The sequence below is a fragment of the Malaclemys terrapin genome, chromosome 3, assembly GCF_027887155.1.
Source record: "Malaclemys terrapin pileata isolate rMalTer1 chromosome 3, rMalTer1.hap1, whole genome shotgun sequence".
Lineage (NCBI taxonomy): Eukaryota > Metazoa > Chordata > Testudines > Emydidae > Malaclemys > Malaclemys terrapin.
This window is the reverse complement of record NC_071507.1, coordinates 85,210,819-85,233,052: the sequence shown is the minus strand read 5'-3', so window position 1 is coordinate 85,233,052 and position 22,234 is coordinate 85,210,819. Positions and strand designations below refer to the sequence as shown.

General features: G+C 45.2%; 1 protein-coding gene across 4 annotated transcripts in view; it reads right to left on the bottom strand.

Moving 5' to 3' along the window:
- LOC128833639 (uncharacterized) overlaps positions 1–19,226 on the bottom strand; it is a 102,468-nt gene extending 83,242 nt beyond the window's left edge. For 2 of the 4 annotated variants that reach the window (XM_054021639.1, XM_054021643.1), the window contains exons 1-3: positions 17,896–18,126; positions 14,790–14,898; positions 1,374–1,436 (exon numbers count right to left, since the gene is read on the bottom strand). In XM_054021639.1, coding sequence (XP_053877614.1) covers positions 1,374–1,436; positions 14,790–14,873 — 147 coding nt within the window. In that variant the 5' untranslated portion in view covers positions 14,874–14,898; positions 17,896–18,126. Of the gene's footprint in view, positions 1–1,373; positions 1,437–14,789; positions 14,899–17,895; positions 18,127–19,134 lie in introns of those variants that run through there. The other 2 variants (XM_054021640.1, XM_054021641.1) reach the window with 2 other exon arrangements.
- Positions 19,227–22,234: the final 3,008 nt, after the last annotated feature.

Sequence of the window (22,234 nt, the reverse complement as noted above, 5' to 3'; positions counted from 1 at the left end):
GCACCCAGAAGGGTGATATTCCTGGGAACCTGGTCCCAACAGAAACCAATCATTGTATGAAGCAATTCTTAAAAGGTCCAGATTTGCATGGTAATTGTTTTGGGTGTGATAGAAGCACCCACACCAATAATTAAGTGGTTGGGAGCTAAAAATAAGTCAAATGAAAAAAAAAAGTTAGTCTGCTCCTCAAACTTGAGAGGGCAAGAACAAGCTTTATAGCAGGTTGGTTGTACTCTTAAATATTTATGTGTATTTGCCCCAGGCAGTGAAAATGTTTTGTTTGGGATTCAGTGTGAACACATCCCTTTTGCTGACAGGAGACCAAAGTCAATATTGGAAACTACTACCTCAAATAAATTTGGGACTATTTAAAAAAACAAAAACAAAAAAAACACACACAAAAAAAAAAACCAACCCATTTATGCAACCCTGCATATTCTTCCACATTGAAACAATTGGTTGCAATATGTCCAGGATAGCATTGAATTTATTGTGGTAGTTAGTGAAAAGTACTGTATAACACAATAAAGCACACAGGACAAAAGTTTGCTAAAAATATAGAAAATTAAAAAGAATCTATGTTAAAAACAAAAACCCAAACTATTGATTTTCCTCCTATTTACAAAAATCTGTCTGTCTCTTTGGATGGAGACCAAAGTACAGCTCAGTAAGCACATTGCTCACAGTGGGAAGAATCCCCCTTGCATTGTAAGTAATTCCTTGCTACCAAGGACACACTGCAAACATGCATAATCCTGGCCATTCCCGTCCTGCAGAAAGGTCTGTATGTGAATACTGAGTTTAGAAAAATGGAAGCCTGCCACAGCACAGCAGTTGCAACAAAAGCGAGAAGGAGAGAGCCTGGACTGAGCACAACTTTGCTTCGAGCAAGATGCATCAACTGTAACTATAGCAAAAAATGTGATGGAGGGATAAAACACTGCCATTGCTATGCAGCCAGTTCTATTTGAGCGGGAGAAGTAAATCTGACAGAAGAGCTAAACTCAAAACTGTCACAGAAGATACCTCCCAATGCCTTGGATGGGCTACAACTCAGATGCCTGAATCAAGAACTGAGACAATCATTAGCACACTGTCTCAAAGGCTCAGAGGTCCTTATCAAAAGTAAATCTGTGGAATAAACATCCTTTACATTACAGATGCAGACATATCTATTCCCATGCTGGGGTAGCCTTGAGTGACACATGGCTCATGTCTGAATAGAGATTGAGTGACGTTCCAAACACATGCTCTTGATTCCTCTCCAAGCATGTAAGATTACTTTGCTTAGGGCTGGTCTACACTACGGAGGGGGGGAGAAATTGACCTATGTTATTCACGTAGCTGAAGTCAACGTACTTAGATCTACTTACCATGGTATCTTCATTGCAGCATGTCGATGGGAGACTCTCTCCCATCGATTCATCTTGCGCGTCCTGTTGAGGTGGAGTACCGGAGTCAACGCTAGAGTGATCAGCGGTCGATCTATACTAGACACGATAAAAATCGACCCCCGCTGGATTGATCGCTGCCCATCGATCCAGCCAGTAGTGTAGATAAGCCCTGGGAATTTTAAGCTTTACTGTTGATTTCCCATACCTTCTCAATGCAACTACAGGCACTTTGCTCCACCAAGGAAGTCAGCCTAGCACCCTGTTTGGCCACTCATCTCATAACTGTCTCTGTGCTTTTTACCACCCTCTCCCCAAAACAGAATGCCCTTCTGAGCTGGTCCCCAAAGCCACATCATCTCCTTCCTCTTCCACCATACCTACATGAAACTGGCCAGTTAGGTGCCCAACTTCCTGTTTTTATTATATTTTAGAACAAAGTCTTTGCTCCATCATGGTGTGCACTTGATTCACTGAGCAGATGTATAATCTTAAAGTTAGCCCTATCTTTCCCTCTCTCCTGCTCGGTTGTCTTGTAACCCCCCACGCCCCCAGTTGCGTCATGTCTGAAATTAATTTATAAGCTTCATGTAAGCTCCTGTCTTGTCTGTACTGGAAGGTGGCTGACAATCCTGGGCACGGATAATAAAGTAAATAATATTGTAATAGGAACGATATCCCTAAATCTGAATGAGGAGTGACTATCATGAGTCTTTGTCTACTCATTTATCTCTTAACAAGGAAATCTAATTCTGGAGTTCTGGCCCAAGAACAAGAGGGCTTAGGGGAAAGAAAGAAAGAAAAAACGGTGACCTATTACTGCAAAAGTCTCAGGGCTACAGATAATTAAATAACCAGGAGTGAACTTAACAAAGCAATGTTTGGGACCCCTTTAAAGCCATTTGTTTGGGCTGCTCAGCTGCAATGCCTATTATTCTGTATGTAGTTATCTTTGTGCTATCACAGGCTCCAAACACTATGCTATGCCAGCTGAGTGGGATTCAATTCCAAGCAGGCAGGTGAGGAAACAATTTGTAGAGGAAGGAAAAGAAGCAGCATAAATGATGCAATGACAGCATTGTGTAAAATTCATTCATACAAAGTGCAGTATCACAGCATAAATGCCATGATAAACAGAGAAATTTCAACAGATGAATAATCCAGTTAAAGGAACAAAAGCTACATTAATATGCCTAAACCAAATTCAGGCCTGCAATTCTATGAAGTCAATGGAAATGCACTGTTAAACTAGATAGGAGTGTCACTCACTTGGTGTGTTAATGTAGCTCTTTCCTTTAACTGATTATTTATCTGTTGAACTATCTCCACGGCGTACATGATGTGATACTACATTGAGGCTATATGAACCAACATTGCCCAATGTCACAGTTACAACATTTTTGTTAATGTTTGTTTTAGGTTATGTATTGCCTGCCTTATGAATGGAGTTTAAACAAGGTATCAAAGTAAACAGTACTGTAGAAGAACACATTTCAGCTTTACTGCACTATATTGTGCCACCGTAACAAACAGGAAGGTTCAAGACAGATTGTGTAATGCATCATCTGGATCTCAGCACCCAAGAACTAAATGGATAGAAGGCCAAATCTCAGTTTACTAGCATCAAAGGGGAACAGAAAAAAAGCAGGTATAAGCTAGATTCCCTTGCTATACTCCTTATTGCAGTGACTACAGGTCTTTCCTTTCCCAAAGTCTAATTCCGACTGCTCTCCCACCCTCTAGTAACTCTTATCCTAGAGAGGGTTCCCAATGTGCCTTGCTCTTAAATAACACCTTATTGCAGTTTTGCCTCAATCCAGCCTCTAAAGTTTATACAGCAATCATTTCTGAATGAAAAAAAAAATGTCATAAGCTAATTTGTCAGGTGTTTTTATGGGGGTGCCTGTATAAATCCTTCTTTCACACATACCTATAGTGTTTTGCACAAACACATTTGCAGGTAAAAATTTAGAGGCTGTTTTTGAAAATCTGGCCCTGCAAGTCATATACAACACAGTTTTACAAAAGAATTATTTAACGCTTACAGACAAACAGGAATGTCCCTTGGGCAATTTTTCAATGTAATGAAAAGAGACTGGGTCACATGATCCTTATTTATTCCAACTTCAAAATTCTATAGCAGATAAGATATAAGGAACGCCCTCTGCCAAGCAAAAACTCAGTTCATAAGCAGCCCTTTACCAAAGCAAAAGTCCAGTACAATAATACCACAATAATTCTGCATATGGTGTATCCAGTGATATGCTAACAAGTAGCTTAATAGTTTCAAAAACCTATTCTCAATACACACCAGCAATGTTCCCTCTAATTGTTTTACATCCATGTGCGGAATGAATTTTGTTATGTGCATCAATATGGAACTGATGTGTGGCGAGGGTGGGGCCAAGGGGTTCGGAGTGTGGGAGGGGGCTTAGGGCTGGGGCAAAGGTGCAGGGGGTTAGGGCTCCAGCTGGGGGTGTGGGCTCTGAGGTGGGGCCGAGGGGTTTGGGGTGTTGGAGGGGGCTCAGGGTTGGGGCAGAGGATTGGGATGCAGGGGGTGAGATCTCTGGGGTGGGGCCAGGGATGAGGGGTTTGGGGTGCAGGCTGCCCTAGGACTGTGGTGGGGACAGAGGACTCCCCCCAGCTCTCTCCCCGCTGTAGCACAGGGCCAGGGCAGAGGCGCCTCTCCCCGCTTGCATGGCCCTTGATAGCCTGCTGCACAGCCGCGCAGCTTAGAGGGAACTGAGCACACTAGTCAGCAAACTGCATGCAAAAATTGTTGAAAGAATTTCCTATCACTAGGGGAGGGAGCTGTGGTAAAAATATTCATGGCAGGACTCAAGAGCCTCCTTCACTACAAAACCCCGATTCATCCCCAGTGCTTGTCAATCTGTGCACTGAATGAGGCAGGCATCCCAACAGAAAATTAGTGTGTCAATGTATTTAAATATTAACACTAAGCGTATGTGCAAGGAGGCTGATTAAGGTTGTACAAGAAACCTGATTTCTGGCAGTTCCTAATTTATGAATGCTTGACTTTGCGTGTGTAGACAGACAGACTTTCCTAGGTTTTTTTTAAAAAAAGCAAATAGAATAAACAAATTCTATCATGTGAGATCATATTGACACCCACATGGGTCATCAGCAGGGTTCAGACCTTTAGATCCACCACAAGGACCTCTTCCACTGTAGATACTAGCATAACTGGTAGCAGTTGAAGGCTGTTATCCTCTAAGGACCAAGCCACTAGAGGGGGATGGCACACACTTTGCCAGTGGGGTTCACCAATATTTGTTGACAGGGGAATAGTGAGATTCAGGAAAGCTGGGGTCTATTCCAGGTTCTGAGGGGTGGATACTTGAATGGTTAGAAACCCATCTACCTCTGTTCCCCTACAAGCCTGACTCCCTTCTCCCCTCCAGCTTGTTCCTTTCCCCATCCTAGCTCTTCCTCACTCCCCTGTCAGGCTCCTCACTCCAGTCTCCTGCCTTCCCTGACACCTCCACCCACTCCCTCCATTGCCACCTCCCCAAGTCTGACTCTTGTTCCTTCTGTACTCTAGTCCAGTCAACCAGCCTCCTCCTCCTCACTGCCTGGTTACCAGCTGGGGGAGTGCAGAGAGAACAGGAGTGACAGATCCCCTGCAGCCCCAGGCTGGAGCATGTTCCACGCAGATGGAATCTTCAGGGAATTTAGCTGCCAAAATCTTACAAAAGACTCTTCAGCATATGTGAAATGAGGTGTTTCTAAGGCTTATAATTTGATCAACTACAGGCAGTTTTTCCACAAGAACAGCAAAGCCAAACCCCTGACACAAAGTCAACCCTCCCGCCAAATGTCAAGTTCCTGCTCCAAACAGGGCCGGCTCCAAAGTTTTGGCCGCCCCAAGCAGCCAAAAAGAAAAAAAAAAAAGCTGCGATCACGATCTGCAGCGGCAATTCGGCGGGAGGTCCTTCGCTCCGAGGCGGAGTGAGGGACTGTCTGCCGAATTGCCACCGAATACCTGGACGTGCTGCCCCCCCAGAGCAGTGGCCCCAAGCACCTGCTTGACAAGCTGGTGCCTGGCGCCAGCCCTGGCTCCAAAGCATGGAGGTGCTAAAGCTTCTCAACAAAATGGGTACGAGGTGGTTTTTTGTTGTTGTTTTTTTGGTTTAACACGGGCAAAACAACATTTTTCTCTAACCTCATTCTTGAAATGGCTAAACCATTTTTGCTGAAACTTTCCAAAAATATTTAGCTTGTGACTGACACCTCACATGAAAAACTTCAGCTGAAATGGTTAAAATTCTGCAAGGTTTCAAGCAATTGAAAATAAGAGTCTTATAATGGAAAGCATTGGGCAACCGTAATTAATTGGCAGCACTACCAGCTCCATCTATAATGCACATAGACTTTACACAATTGATCCTGATTGGGACCTCTGGGCATTACTGTAGTACAAATATTTACACAACAGACAGTGACCTTATAGAAACAAAATAAGCAGAAGAATACGTTGAAGGGAGACACTTGATATACTCAGATAAATTAAATGTCAGAATACATTATCTGTGACTGCACTTTGCAGCTCAGCATGGCTTTCATGTGGAAGATATAATGCTGTGATTGATAGCTCTACAAATGTTTGCTGAATGCCCTAATTACCCTCACATAATGTACAGAGGCACTTAACTCCTGAGTTATAGAATGGGCCATATAAGGGAGACCTGTTTTTCCTTACCTCATCATGGAGACCTTAACATTCTACATTTTACTTTTATTACAGTAAATAAGCATAGCGTCTGTTTTAGCTCAGCATTCTGTGATGAATGGCTGTATTTACCACTTTGTTACTATGGCAATATTACATGTGAAGTACACCAACAAGCGGATGCTTTCATCTCTCTTTGTACTTACAGAATACTCCTTTTTCTTATTTTGAGGGTGACTAACTATAAAGGGGACTGAACTTTTCTGAGTCTCAAGACAAGGGCTTATTTTCTAAATGTTCCTATTAACTGTAGTAGATAAACTGATGGTTGTGTGTGACAAATTTCAGAAACCTTAAATTAGGAACTGGCAAACCATATTCTCTTCCCCCTTCAGAAGAGATTTAGTGTAGCTACACTTCTTCAAATGAAGAAAGACCAAAACTGAAACCCTTTGCTTAACTATGGAAGGCAAGGGTGGGAGCAAAGAAACATTCACACACCTGCATACCCACAGCTTTCTTGGCAACAACCTAAACATTAGTTTTTGGTACATTTTTGATAGATAGGCACAAAAAATGGTGAAAGTAGGTAGATGCATTATTACTAACAATAGCCATTCTGTTCCCATTAAACACAAACTCAAAATAATTCAGGGCAAAAAAGCTGAACGTAGATCAAACTCTTAGGTGGGGAATCCAGGACAAGGAAAAAGTATATTCAACTGAACTGGATGCAAGACAGCAGACAGATTTATAGCAAAATCTTGCAGACTGTTCTGTTTAATTGCTAAATTAATTAGTTACTGGTAGAGTTACTAGGTCTTTCATACTTCTACCCATAATATTTCTCTTTTTGACTGGTGATTCCTAGGTGGGGGAATGCAGGGTTATTTAGGGTCAGAGCAGGGGACAGGGAGTCAAGAGAATTGGGTTCTCTTTTTGTCTCTGCCATGGACATACTGTGTGACCTTGAGTGAGTCACTCAGATTAACATAATTTTTCTTAGCGCTAAAATGAGGATACTACTTCCCTCACTCACAGGGAAGTTTGTGAGGCTTAATTCAGTGAAAGGTGTAAAACGTTTTCAGATCCTCATATGAAAAGTTCTATAGAAGTGCAAAGTAATATTATAAGGAAAACATTTAACTCATGGAAATAGTTTCAGTTATTTATTTAGGAAAACTTAACTGGTTTGGGGCATTACATTCTGCAACTTGATGAAGCAATAATGCTTTATAAAGCATTTTTCTTCCCCAGTGTGGCTTCCAAAGCCTTGAACAATCATGTCTTTGTTTTTCTCTTTAGCAGTTTCCTTGGACAGTTTCTATTCGGATTTTTTAGGGCACTGAATTTCACTCTATTTGTATTTTGGTAACTGCTAGATTATTGTTCTATGGTTTCTGGGTGGATATTCACACAATAGTGTCCAGTAGTGTATTTCTGATTCCTGGACAGTTATTCAAATGAGATGGTTTTTCTGTTGTGTTCCAGGAAAGACTCTTTCTTTCTTCCTTCATGTTAAGGGCTGGGCCGTGTGCAGTCTTGCCTAATGGTCAGGGCAGGAGACTGACCTAATTTTGGAGCAGGTGACCAAGCCTAGCGACCAGAGCCCCAATCAGTAGCTGAGTTACCAAGCCCAGCAAACAAGCTGGAGCCGAGAGCCAGGAATCAGAAGCCAAGGATCAGAGTCAGAGTATAAGCCAGAGCAGGGCAAGAGCCAGAGGGAGGAAACCAGGAACAGGAGCCAGGGATAGGGGCAAGGAAGATGATGAGAGCAGGAAGCAGGACCAGAAACAGTCCTGCGACAGAATGTGGAATGCTACTGAGCAGCCAGAAACCAGTCCTGCTCCAGGGTTTAAGAATGTGCCTGCTGGAGTCTTCGGCCAATCAGAGGGCCAGGTTCATTTGCTGAACCATCGGAGGGCAATGAGATGCATCCGGGTTCAGCTGTGGGTCCCTGACATAGTCCTTCATTCTAGGTCCAGGGCTGGCAACAGTAGCTCACTCAGTCACAGGAAGAGTGCCTTGTATATCAGGCATGGACCCCGGCATAGGCTAGCAAAGTAAGCACATACCCGTCCAGGCAGGCTTGTACAGTCTGCATTCATAGATTTTTTTTTAGCCATACCAGCTGCATTATAGCTAGCATGGTCTACATGCTACATGTCTACATGAGCTGTAGTCACACCTCTGATTGCAGGGTAGGCGTAACACTGATGTCCTAACAGCAGAAAAGAGAAAAATATTTTCTTAGGATGCAAAGTATGAGTAAACTAGCATAATAAATTCTAGTTCATACAGTGGCAATGGTTAAAAATTTGTATGTTGCCTTAGATAATTAAGATCTGCCATTCGCTAACTCCAGTACTGCACAGTATTCAAGGTATTCCATATACTAAGCACAGGGAAATACTGTACAAGTATATAATGCACTACACCATCTGAGGTAAAACTGGCAAATATTCAGTACCACCATCATAATCATGTCACCCATGGAGATGTGAACCAACATTCTGCAGAGCCAACCTTTTCTAGTCATGTCAGAAAGGGGAAAAAAAGTCAATCCAAGGGATACTGTGGGCATCTTTTAAAAAAAAGAAAAAAAGTGCAACATTTGCCACTTGGTAGTATATCCGGTTTTAATTTCAGGAAAATACTGTGGTCACTGGATGTTGAGTTTTTACTGATGCCCATTGTATGCATTTTAGGGGAAAATCCAGTAGTCAGGGGCTTGGACTGCATGGCTTAATATATTTCTCCCCCCCCCCATTTCTAATCTCAGTGAATCACTTGCCAATAGTGTCTGTAGTATTATACTACAGTACACATCCAACAAGCCAACTTTTTTTTTTTTTTTTTTTTTTTTAATAAAAACAGTACTTTTCAGCATAAAGACAGCAGGCATACCCTTCTGACACATAGGACTCTGATGTGAATGTGTACAAGTAAAATATTTCAGGTCAAAGCGGAATATCTTCATTTATATAAACGAAGTCCTGAAGATTTGTATTGGCCAAATATTGAATGCAATAATGTCAATTTTATTTTAATGCCCCCTTGTATTAAAGTTCTGGACCTCTTCTGAGAAGAGACTGTGGCCTTGGCTACACTTGCGAGTTGCAGCGCTGTAAAGCCGCCTCCAGCGCTGTAACTCACTCCCCGTCCACACTGGCAGGGCACTTACAACGCTGAATCTCCCTGGGTACACCGCTGCAGGTACTCCACCTCCCTGAAAGGAATAGCGAGTATTGCGCTGCCGCTGCAGCACCAGTGTGGCCGCCCAATTCGCTGTGAATGGCCTCCAGAATTATTCGGCAGTATCCCACAATGCCTGTTCTAGCCATTGTGACAAAGTTCCTCCTCTATCTTGGTGGGTCCTGCACTTCTTGGCAGATTTTCTTGCCTCAGAGATTCACCATGTGGGTTGGGGAACAGCCCAGAGACCTTCCCCTCTGGAAGAACCCACAGTCCAGGTCAACTGGGAGGTTTGGGGGAAACCCGGGCCCACCCTCTACTCCGGGTTCCAGACCAGGACCCTGTGGACTGCAACTGTCTAAAGTGCTTCCTATAACAGCTGCATGACAGCTACAACTCCCTGGGCTACTTCCCCATGGCCTCCTCCAAACACCTTCCTTATTCTCACCACAGGACCTTCCTCCTGGTGTCTGATAACGCTTGTGCTCCTCAGTCCTCCAGCAGCACACCCTCTCACTCTCAGCTCCTTGCGCCTCTTGCTCCCAGCTCCTCACACTCACACCACAAATTGAAGTGAGCTCCTTTTTAAAACCCAGGTGCCCTGATTAGCCTGCCTTAATGGATTCTAGCAGCTTCTTCTTAATTGGCTCCAGGTGTCCTAATTAGCCTGCTGCCTTAACTGGTTCTAGCAGGTTCCTGATTACTCTAGTGCAGCCCCTGCTCTGGTCAATCAGGGAACAGAAAACTTCCTCCAGTGACCAGTATATTTGCCCTCTACCAGACTCCTGTACCCCACTGGTCTGGGTCTGTCACACCACTCTGGTAATCAGTTCAAACTCTACTGCCCTGGCCTCAGGTAATGGACCAGGTGACCCATCCTTTACATTCCCTGGGAATTTTAAAAATCCCCTTTCTGTTTGCTCAGCCCAGTGTGGTGTGGAGTGCTATCAGCGAATCTTTCCAGGTGACCATGCCTCCACGCGCCAAGCAAGCCCCAGCATGGAGCAATGGCGAGTTGCTGGATCTCATCAGTGTTTGGGGGGAGGAAGCTGTACAGTTCCAGCTGCACTCCTGCTGTAGGAATTATGATACCTTCCTGAAGGTTTCAAAGGACACGATGGAAAGGGGCCATGACCGGGACGCCCTGCAGTGCAGGATTAAAGTGAAGGAGCTGTGGAGTGCCTACCGCAAAGCCCGCAACGCAAATGGCCGCTCGGGTGCCCCCCCCGCGACCTGCCGATTCTACAAAAAGCTGGATGCGATACTTGGGGTTAACCCCACCTCCACTCAGAGCACCACCATGGACACTTCAGAGCCGGTGGGGGGGTGAGGGGGGGGGAGGAGGAGGAGGAGGAGGAAAACGGGAGTGATGGTGGTGGGCCAGATGGAGACACCCCGGAATCCCTGGAGCCATGCAGGCAGGAGCTCTTCTCGAGCCAGGAGGAAGGTAGCCAGTCGCAACAGCCAGTACTCGGTGGAGGACAAACAGAAGAGCAGGTTCCCGGTAAGCATTTTTGGTTTTTTTCGGGAAGGAATTTTTTCAGTGCAGGCTCTTTGGGAGAGGAGGGTTAGGCATGCATGCCTAGATGCGGAATAGTGCATTGATGTGGTTTATCACATCGCGGTAATCTCCTTGAATGTCTCATCCAGAGCGTGTGCAATGCGCTTGCGCAGGTTTAATCGGGAGAGCCACCGTGGTCCTTGTCCCAACCAGGCTAACGTGTCCACGCCACTGTGCCGCGAGGGGCTGGGGGACCATTGCTGCACACAGGCAAGCTGCATATGGGCCAGGGCGGAAGCCGCATTGCAGTAGAAGACCCTCCCTTGCTTCCCAGGTCACCCTCAGCAGCGAGATGTTGTCCAGGACGAACTCCTGTGGAAAATGTTGGGACAGTGTAGCTGCCCCCTGTTGGCTCTCCCCAAGGCACAGAAACCCAGAGAACAGTGCAGCTCTGAAACAATCAGTCCCCCTTACTCACCATTTTGAGGCTCCTGTGGGATGTGCGTGCTCTGTTTCGGACAAGAAAATTATGCAATAGTGTGGACCCTGGGTGTTTTCTACTCCTTAAGTGCAGGGGAAATCATTACTCTGTCTGGTAAACAATGCTGCCTCTTAAATGTTGCATTTTGCCTATACAGCAGCATCAACCTTGAGACCTCAGCCGTCCCTCTTATCGCCTGCTCAGAGACTGCAAAGACTCAGGAAGAGACCGCGAAAAAGCAAAGACGACATCCGGCTATATATTAAAGAGAATGAGAAACCACAGAACTGGAGGGAGAGGGATCCGCCAGGAAAACGCAGCACACTGGCGGCAAAGCACAGAGCACCGGCAGCAAAGCACGGATCGGCTCATAAGCATCCTGGAGCACCAAGCAGATGCTATCCAGGAGCTCATAGCCATGCAGAAAGAGGAGCAGTACCACAAACGCCACCCCTCCCTACAGCCCTTGTCCCAAAACTCTTTCCGTTGTGCCCCACTGTCACCTCCAACCCACTTTCCCCAACTTCCGTGTTCTTCACGCCACCGCTGCCTCCAACACCAGCATCTTCACCACCCAGCCCTGAAAACCACAACCCTTACCCTCTGCACTCAACCCCCATCACCATGCAGTATAGCTATCCTGAAGTGCAGCACTCACTGCACAGCACACCAGACAGGACATACGCGAATCTGTGATTGTACCGTTCCCCACTCCACCCCGTTGTTTCTTTTCAATAAATGGATTCTTTGACTTTAAAACATTCTTTATTATTGCATCAAGTAAAAGACTCCTTAGCCCAGGAAATAAACAGGCACTGCAAGTCTGCTTGTCTGCTTAGCAGACACTGATTCCTAAAGATTGGAACTACTGCACTTCACGCCCGTGCAGGGCACCAGATATCACTGCTGGTTTTCAGCCTCAAATTGCTTTCTCAAGGCATCCCTAATCCTTGCAGCCCCGTGCTGGGCCCCTGTAATAGCCCTGCTCTCTGGCTGTGCAAATTCAGCCTCCAGGTGTTGAACCTCGGAGGTCCATGCCTGAGTGAAGCTTTCACCCTTCCCTTCACAAATATTATGGAGGGCACAGCACGCAGACATAACTGCGGGGATGCTGTTTTCGGCCAAGTCCAGCTTCCCATACAGAGATCGCCAGCGGCCTTTTAAACGGCCAAAGGCACACTCCACAGTCATTCGGCACCGGCTCAGCCTGTAGTTGAACCGTTCCTTGCTGCTGTCAAGGCTCCCTGTGTAGGGTTTCATGAGCCACGGCATTAACGGGTAAGCAGGATCTCCAAGGATCACAATGGGCATTTCAACTTCCCCTACCACGATCTTCTGCTCTGGGAAAAAAGTCCCGGCCTGCATCTTCCTGAACAGCCAAGTGTTCCGAAAGATGCATGCGTCATGCACCTTTCTAGGCCAGCCTGTGTTAATGTCAATGAAACGCCCACGGTGATCCACAAGCGCCTGGAGAACCATAGAGAAATACCCCTTCCGATTAACGTACTTGGATCCTAAGTGGGGCGATGCCAGAATAGGAATGTGCGTCCCATCCATCGCCCCTCCACAGTTAGGGGACCCCATTTGTGCAAAGCCATTCACTATTTCCTGCACGTTACCCAGAGTCACGGTTCTTCTGAGTAGGATGCGATTAATGGCCTTGCAAACTTGCATCAACACAATTCCAATGGTCAACTTTCCCACTCCAAACTGGTTTGCGACTGACCGGTAGCGGTTTGGAGTTGCCAACTTCCAGATTGCAATAGCCACCCGCTTCTCCACTGGCAGGGCAGCTCTCAATCTCGTGTCCTTGCGCCGCAGGGTGGGGACAAGCTCCTCACACAGTCCCATGAAAGTGGCTTTTCTCATCCGAAAGTTCTGCAGCCACTGCTCGTCATCCCAGACTTCCATGACGATGTGATCCCACCACTCGGTGCTTATTTCCCGAGCCCAAAAGTGGCGTTCCACGGTGCTGAGCATGTCCGTGAATGCCACAAGCAATTGTGTCATACGCGTTACACGGCTCAATAGCATTGTCGGACTCCTCACTTTCACTGTCACTTTGGATCTTAAGGAATAGTTCGACAGCCAAACATGACGTGCTGGCGAGATAAGTCAGCATATGCCTCAACAGTTCGGGCTCCATTTCCCACAGACAGATTGCGCTGCACAGAAACCGTTGAAAGATAGCGCCAAAGGTGGACGGAAACAAAGGGATTTCTGGGATGTGAAGTGATGCATCACAGGGCGTTGGGACAGGACCCAGAATACCCTGCACCCACACCCCCTTCCCACAACCCACGGCGCCAGAATGGGAAGAGGTGCTCTGTAGGATAGCTGCCCATAATGCACTGCTCCCAATAGCGCTGCAATTGCCACAAATGTGGCCACGACAGTGCGCTGGGCAGCTGTCAGTGTGGACAGACTGCAGCGCTTTTGCTACTCAACTGCACGAAGTCAGGTTTAACTCACAGCGCTGTACATCTGCAAGTGTAGCCAAGGCCTAAGGGTATGTCTTCACTACCCGCCATTGATCCAGCAGGGATCGATTTATCGCGTCTAGTCCAGACGCAATAAATTGATCCGAGTGCTCTCCCGTCGACTTCTGTACTCGACCGCAGCAGTGCTTCTATATCCTGGGAAATTTCCCAAAATCTGGGAATTTGTGAGTAAAAGGTTTTGAATGAAAATTCCCAATTTCTCAAGTTGAAACATTTTACTGGGAAATTTCCCAAAACCTGAGAATTTGTCAGGATACAGAAGCATTGTAAAAAACTTTATCTGGGAATTTTTCACCAGATTTGGGAAATTTATAGCGGTAAGTTGGGAAAAGTTGGCATCACGATATGGAAGCACTGCACCGCAGCAAGAGGTGCAGGCGGAGTCGATGGGGGAGCAGCAGCAGTTGACTCACTGTGTCACTCTGAAGACACCACGGTAAGTCGATTTAAGTACATCGACTTCAGCTACATTATTCACGTAGCTGAAGTTGCTTAACTTAGATCGTTCCCCCACTTAGTGTAGACCAGGGCTAAGTCATGTCCAATTAATTTTGAGGAGGAAGAATGTCCAGTAAAAGACCTGCTGAGACAACTAAACTTGCTCTCTTGTGAGATCTTCAGAATTTGAACTTACTAGATAAGGCTCTGGTGCTGAAAATTAACTCCCTGTGCCGCACAGACCCAAACAATAGTCTGCATTTGATGGCAAGCAGCTAGTCAGAGAAGCAGGCAGTCAGAAGCCTACTCCTTCCTTGTTTGTTTGTTTTGTAACTTTCATCTGACCTGAACTTTGGGGAGGGGGAGGGGAGAAATATGGTCCTTAACATTAACTACACAAGAAATGGCAATACAAGTCACAATAGAAAAGAGGATTTCATCAGCTGAGCTTGTGCTAAAACACTTAGGTCTCTGTTACTGCATATCTTCTGCATGTTTTAAGTAAATAAAGACATTCTTCCAGAATGCAAATACTTCTCACGTTTTAAAGAAGTATTTCACTCACAACTTTGACATCTTTTAAAATGATTACCTCATTCCTGTAATGTGGTGGCTGATAAATATTCAGAAGAGGAGGAAATGTACTCTTCTTATAAAGCTGTAAGCTGGTTGCCATGTCCTATTACAGTTTCACTACCAGTCTGTTATGAAACAGAAGGAAAACAAAACAGTATAAATAAAGGACAATATTACTACATCTAATTATATTAGCCAATCTTCAAAGCCAACATATTTATAAAGCTTTATATTACAAACAGATTTTATTTATCATTTAAGTAATAAGATGTCAATTTATTGGGAAATGACTTAGCAAGTAGAATACAAGTCAACTGCCTTAGTAAATTATGTTGTATTTAAAGTAAATACTAGGTAACTGAACACACTCTGAAGCATTACTTTTCCAGACAAGGATTTTTTTTTATTTGTTTTTTGGCTAGGACATTTCCAATTCTGAAAAATTGATTCCAGGACTTACTACTATCTTTATGGGAGATATACAGACCTTGTACCATTACTCCTGTACCTTTACTCCCATGAAAAGCCATGAATATTACCCACCCTCCACCAGCTAACAGTATTACATAGAGTTATGAAATCTTTAGACCACTTCCAATTGTCTGTTTACTGAAATAATTGCCATTTTCGCCATGATTTTAAAATGGAGAAGCTGCATAGCTTTCCTTTTAAAATGTGCTACCTGCCACTCTGATGCAGAGAGTAGAAAATATGGCTCATTAGGGATCAAACTCGGGAGAGGGGAGGGGAGTAGCAGTCCTGCTGCTTTCAATCCTTTCCTCACAGACACTTCCCAAACCCCTCCATCTGGTAGGAACGTTACAGCTCAGAGCAGAAGGAAGAAGGGAAGCAGCCACGTTCCATAGTGTGCCTGCCTTCTCCTCAAGTCCATGAAAATTGCTGAATAGCTATCCATCTGGAACTTAATTTGGGTTTGACTAGCAGTTAACTCCTCCTCCCTGGTGCGCGCATGCTCGAAGGGTGGAATTTACAAAGGTACCTAGGTGCATAAGTCCCATTTTTAGGCACCAGTGTGATTCACAAACCTCCTGCTCGGCTACCGCCTAACACGGTCAGCACAAACTCTCAACATCTAAGTTTTCCCTCTAGGCATGTGCACTGCAGGACCAGGATGCCCACCTCCTGCTTGAGCACATACACACAATGCTGCCTCATAATAGGCATCTGGAGGCCTGTCTCCTGCCCGTGACCCAGAGAGATTCACAATCCAAGATAGACATTCAGCTGCCCTAGTCATGGGCAGGGGACTGTCCAGTAGGTGGCCTCTGAGCACACCTACCAGATTGGCCCCCTCAGACAAATTCACACAAAATAGCTGTGGCATGGCAGGAGGGAAGGGGTTAGGAAGACAACCTCCTTTATAATCTTCAACTTAGTGCATAAGGTAGTCATCCAAGATGTAGGAAATCCCCATTCAAGTCCCCACCTCTGCCTGATGGGGAAAAAGGATTTGAACAGGATCTGCCTTTGCTCAGGAAGCATCCTATCCACCAGGCTATAGAGTGCTTCACACACTCTCTCTCTGGCCCAATTAATATTTACATATTCCATTGTTGAATTCAAGTGCCGCCACGTCAGCAGCAGAGATTAAGAGACCCTCCCGCCCAAATCAGAATATCCCATAACCTTGTGGTTAGAGCACTGACCTGAGAGTTGGCTGATCCCCTTTGCCTCATGAGGAGGATGTGGAACTTGAAGCAGGGATCCCCCAGCCTGATGAGCACCCTATCCACTAGGCAAAAGGTTATAATGGAGGTGGTCCTCCTGTTTTCTTTCATGTAACTTAGGCAGCCAAATGCCCTCTTGCCCAGTTTGTGGATCACTAGTCAAGGTACAAGGTGCCTCCATGGACTTGGGCACCTATCTCTGACTGAGGGTTGGCACTTACCACCACCCCCTCTTACCAGTGGTCTCCCTTTGGTTAGATTGGTCAGCTAGTATGCTGGCTTTGCAGCTCACCATTCTCTGGTGCCTATTTCTCTCCCCTTTCATTGCATAGGAAGCCTAAGGGTGCCTAACTCAGTCTTTGTGGATTGCAGCATTGTCCCTGTGATTGTCTAGGCACCAAGGTGCTCGGTGTTGCAATGCCGGTATCCCTTCATGGATCTCACCCTAAACCTCTGATCCTGCCCCCCCTGTAAGTTTGGATGAAGCCTACTGCTAATAGTGTGGGAGAGAGGGAGCAAACCCCACCCATTCCACTTACAAAAGTACAATTTGCAGGAAACCTCATCAATGGTAACTCAAGTCTCTCACACGGAGGCAGCATGAGCTTCCCCTCACACCCACAACAGAGTCCAGATTGCAGAAATTTATTTATTTAGAACAAAGAGACGCTCTATGGGGGATTCAAGTTTAAAGGGAAATTGTAAGGAGAGTGGGAAGGAAAGGTAGGAGGAGAGGGATGTCAATGTAGATTTCAGTTAAGCTAGAACATGGTGAGGACTAGTTTTTAAAAATATGAATAGCAGCTATGCTGCACCCCAGAGCTTGCTGCATTTCAGTGGTGCAAGAAATAATCCCATCCTATGGTTTGTGCTGTTAGATGCTTTGGGACTCTGAGATGAGTGGCAACATAGAAATGCAGAATCCTGGTTTCTGAAAGGCAGAATAAGTCAAACATTGTTTGATTAGCTTTTAAAATGAAGTGCAGCCTTATTCATGTGCAACACATGAAATTCAGCCAGATGCACTGTTCGGGGAGGCGACTCTAAGGAAATGCAGTGAATCCAGTGGGAATAGAAAGGACAGACGCCGCAAGGCGATCTCTCGGTTGTTTCAAACCCGCCCGTTTAGCACCACCATGTAGCTGCAATAAGCCTATTAACGGGGGTTGGAGGCGGGTGCATGTTGGTATCAGACCCCGCAGAGCAGAACCAGCTTCCCTGATAAATAGTCGTGTCCTGGCCGCGACCCAGCTTGGGAGACTTGGCCACAGAAGCACCGTCCGGTCCCCACTCCTCTGGGGCTGGACATAGGAGCCCACCCCCCCGATTGCCCACGCACGTGTGGGAGACAGCCCCACTCCCGCGGGACTCGGCCTCCCCAGCGCGGTTATTCCGTGGCGGGGCTCGCGCTAGCCCTGCCGGGGGGGCACTTACCGCTTGCGAGGTGGCCCCGGGCGCAGTGAGACGAGCCGCTCCCGGGTCCTCCTAGCGCCAGCCGCCGTCCCTCGCAGCGCCCCTGGCTCTGCCCAGCCCCCGCGCCGCGGGACAAGCGGGAGCCGCCAGGCACCGTTCGGCTGCGCCAGACGGAGCGCGGCAATGCGGCAAGGGAAGAAACCTCGGGCAGTATTGGGCAAAGGGGGTAGCAGCAGCAGCCACGCGAGCGGTCCGGCGGCTTCCGCCCTGCACGCTAAATAAGCCGTGCAGCGATCAGCTGCATAGGCGTGTGGGGTGCGTGCATGCTTTTTCTGCTTTCGGGGCACGTGTTGTTGATTATGCACTTGAGCTGGGCACCAGGTTGGAAAAGCAAACATGCAGACTGGCGGTAATGAGTGAAATGAAGAAATCAGGGTGGGGTCACATTTCGTGCACACAGAATCATAGACGATTAGGGTTGGAAGGGACCTCAGGAGGTCATCTAGTCCAACCCCCTGCTCAAAGCAGGACCTAATCCCCAACTAAATCATCCCAACCAGGGCTTTGTCAAGCCAGGCCTTAAAAACCTCTAAGGATGGAGATTCCACCAGCTCCCTAGGGAACCCATTCCAGTGCTTCACCACCCTCTTTCTGAAATAGTTTTTCCTAATATCCAACCTAGACCTCCCCCACTGCAACTTAAGACCATTGCTTCTTGTTCTATCATCTGCCACCCCTTTGAACAGCTGAGCTCCATCCTCTTTGGAGCCCCCCTTCAGGTAGTTGAAGGCTGCTATCAAATCCCACCTCATTCTTTTGCAAACATCGCATGCCGTGACATCATGCAATGAAGGCTTACGTCAACTGAAATGGAAATCAACAAAATATGAGGCATTTGATTAATTACCATTGATCTATCATGGATCTGGACCACAGCTTAAGAACCTACTGGGTCAGGTCAGAGCAAGGGTCCAGCCAGCCAGGGATGTGTTTACAAGGGGGGACAGGCAGGGGCACACGAGCTCCTCTTGCCTCAGGGCCACAGGGGAGAGAGAGAGTGAGCTCTTCCGGCCCACTCTCCCCTGCAGCCAGGGGAACTGAGCTCCCCCTGTGGCCAAGGGAACTGTTCCCTCCCCGCCCGCCTGCCCTCTTTTGCTATAATGAATCCCTGGCTATAATGGCTAAATGGCTTGTATCCCCAGGACTTTATTATAGGGAGGGTGTACAGTACTTCCTCATAACATCATGTATTTAACATACCTCTCCAAAAGCAGTCAAATTTAAATGCCTGTGCAGGCCCCTGTGTATCCAGCCCAGTATCTTGTCTTCTTCTGACAGTGGCTGGTGCCCGATAACTCAGGGAGTGAACAGAACAGGATCCATCCCCAGTTTTCCAGTCGCAGCTTCTGGCAGTCAGAGCTTAGGGACACTTGGGGCATGTGGTTGCATCCCTGACCATCTTGGCTAATAGTTACAGTATTCCCATAGCCGTTGTTAACATCTAGCAGCGATGTGACTTGTTTTGTTGACAGTGTTCTTGTTGCTATCTTTCTCAATCAACTGGTTTATGATCTTTGAATAGGTATGTGCCATTTTGCAACTTACCATTCTTTTACTTAGGAAACTCAATAGTGCAAACATTTACTCACTTGCATATGATATATTTTTGCAAGATTGTGGTTAAAGACCCAAATCCTGCAACCCTTGTGCACTTATCAGTGGAACTACTCAACAGGAGTAAAATTAGTTACATGCACATTTGCAGAACAGGGGCTGTGGATTTCAAAATAAAAAAAATGCTAAAATATTAATTAAAATTGGGGTGGGCAGTTTCTTGTATTAATTATAATTAAGGTTACAGTGCTCCCTTGCCTTGAAAGTTGGTTATTTTATGAAAATCATTACTCATATTCAACCTACATGTAATATTTACCAGTTAAATTAAAAACAAAACTGAAAGCAATTTGGTCCAAATTTCTGCCAAATTACACTTTTCAATTCAGAAAATGTTCTTTCATTCAACACAGGAAAAGCTATATGCTGAAAAACTGTATTGGACCCATCTGAAGGTGTATTACTTAACTTCTCAGTAACAAATTTGGGAGTGTAATTCAGACAAAGTTGAAAATATTTAAAAATTGAAATGTCATAAGTGTTTAACATGTTCTTTTCTGTACTTATTTTAAAAAACACTTTAAAATGTCTTTGGGGGTAGCTGTCGCTTCTGTAGTTAATTTAGCACATAGACTCACATGGTTGTAACAAAAGCCTCGCTGTCCTTACCTGGATATAAAAGACTATCCCTGTATGATGATGCAAACTTTGGTGCCTCATGGTGGCCAGTTCCAAGAAGTTTACATCGGGTTGGTGAGGCAGTCTACACAACAGGATTGTGATGGCAGGACTGATTGTATGTACCATTGCAACTGTTATGCCAGTGCTCGCTATCTATTCTGGTGCAGTACTGACTGGAGACTGACAGGATGGGTAGACTTGCATACAACAAATGCAATCCTAACCTATGCTTTATGGCAATTGTGTGCATAGATGTTACAGGGATACTGCTAAGGATTTCATATAAGGGTTAGCACTCCTTATGGAGATACAACCTTTGACATCTACAACAAATTGTGGAGTCCAGCATTTTGTGCAGAACTGTCTTCTCTATTGGCTTTGCAGCACAATTAAAGAATCCTGACAAGATACAATAAGAAACACTGAGCCGTGTTAAGGACAATCAGTGACATTCCAAAAGTGGCTAAGTTGGGTCTAATTAACAATATTTCACTATCCATAAGTAACCAGCAAAGAAAAAATAAAACTTTGCTTGTCCCCTTTCCTCTGTTTATTTAAAGAGTGCCTAAATGTTTTTGTTTTTCTGAATTAGAAATTCAGTTCTTAACAGCCCTGGAAGACACTGTCATTACTGGAAAACGTATGCAATTATGACATCACAAAAGCCAACAGACTGAAAATAGATCAGTCAACTCTATGACTTTACTTTGATTCTGCTTATTGGAATTACACAAAGGCTCAGCAATGAACATTTAGGAGAAAAGAAGTTTTGTAAATAAATAGATCTCCCTTCTCTCCTTCCCCCCTTCAACCAGGTGCAATATCTCACAATACACATGCTCTAAGATCACTGCCCCAAGAGGTCCTCCTGCAAAACACAAATTTGGTGTTCCTGGTATTTCCAGAGTTTAAAAAAACAAAAACAAAAAAACCCCACCAACTTTTAAAAGCTCACACAATCTTTCAGGCCTTCATTATACATCACAAAGAAGCAAAAACAAACAAACAAAAAAGGAAGAAGCCCAACTTTTTATAAACATTTTGCAAGAAACCTTTAACAGCCCTATTAGCTAAAAAGTGATTCTTAGTGCACAATTGAAGTTCTAAAAGGCCTGCTTTTATATCATTGCTTGACTCCTCCCTACCCCCAATCTTACATGGTGTTAAAGAGACAATTACTTCCAAGGTTCTGACCACGTTAGGATTTATAATCCTGTTCAGAATGTTTTTGTTTGTTTTTTGTCTCTTTCTCTTGTCTTGGGAAGTTTCATAAGTATTGTTTTACGATGTTTTATTTTGTATGCTGCAAAAGCAACAACATTAGATTTACAAAAAGGCATTATGGCATGGATTTGTAATAGCCACATTATTCACACGTGGTGAGCTGTCAAGGCTAGAAACAAGCATCATATACCACTAGGAAAGGGAGAGTCACAGCTCTCGTCATTTTTACCTTCATGGCTTGTGAAATTAGATTAATTTAGTTCACATATTAGACTACTACCAGTGCTGGGCCTGTATACTTTTTTATGGGCTGGATGTAAAATGGGGGGAGGGGAATCTATATTTGTGAAAAAAATAAAACATTGAGGCAGTTTTTCTCCCCCACTGTGGGTTGCTTGAAAGCTGTTTACTGGTTTGGAATGTTAAACATAGGCCTGGTGGAGATGGATTAGTGAGCAGAGTGCAGATAAGGCTTAAACAGGTTCTGCATGTAACATATGTTATCTATTACAAATCTTACATTGCACAAAAATACACAAAAAAATGACATGGTCTTTCCTGCTCAGATAAAATATTAGGTGAAATCCTGCTTCCATTGAAGTCGATGATAAGGAGCCAGGATTTCACCCATTCTATTTATAATTTTACTATATACACATCTCTACCCCAATATAACGTGACCCGATCTAACACAAATTCGGATATAATGCGAATATAAAGCAGTGCTCCGGGGTGCGGGGCTGCGCACTCTAGTGGATTAAAGCAAGTTCGATATAACACGGTTTCACCTATAATGCGGTAAGATTTTTTGGCTCCCGAGGACAGCGTTATATCGAGGTAG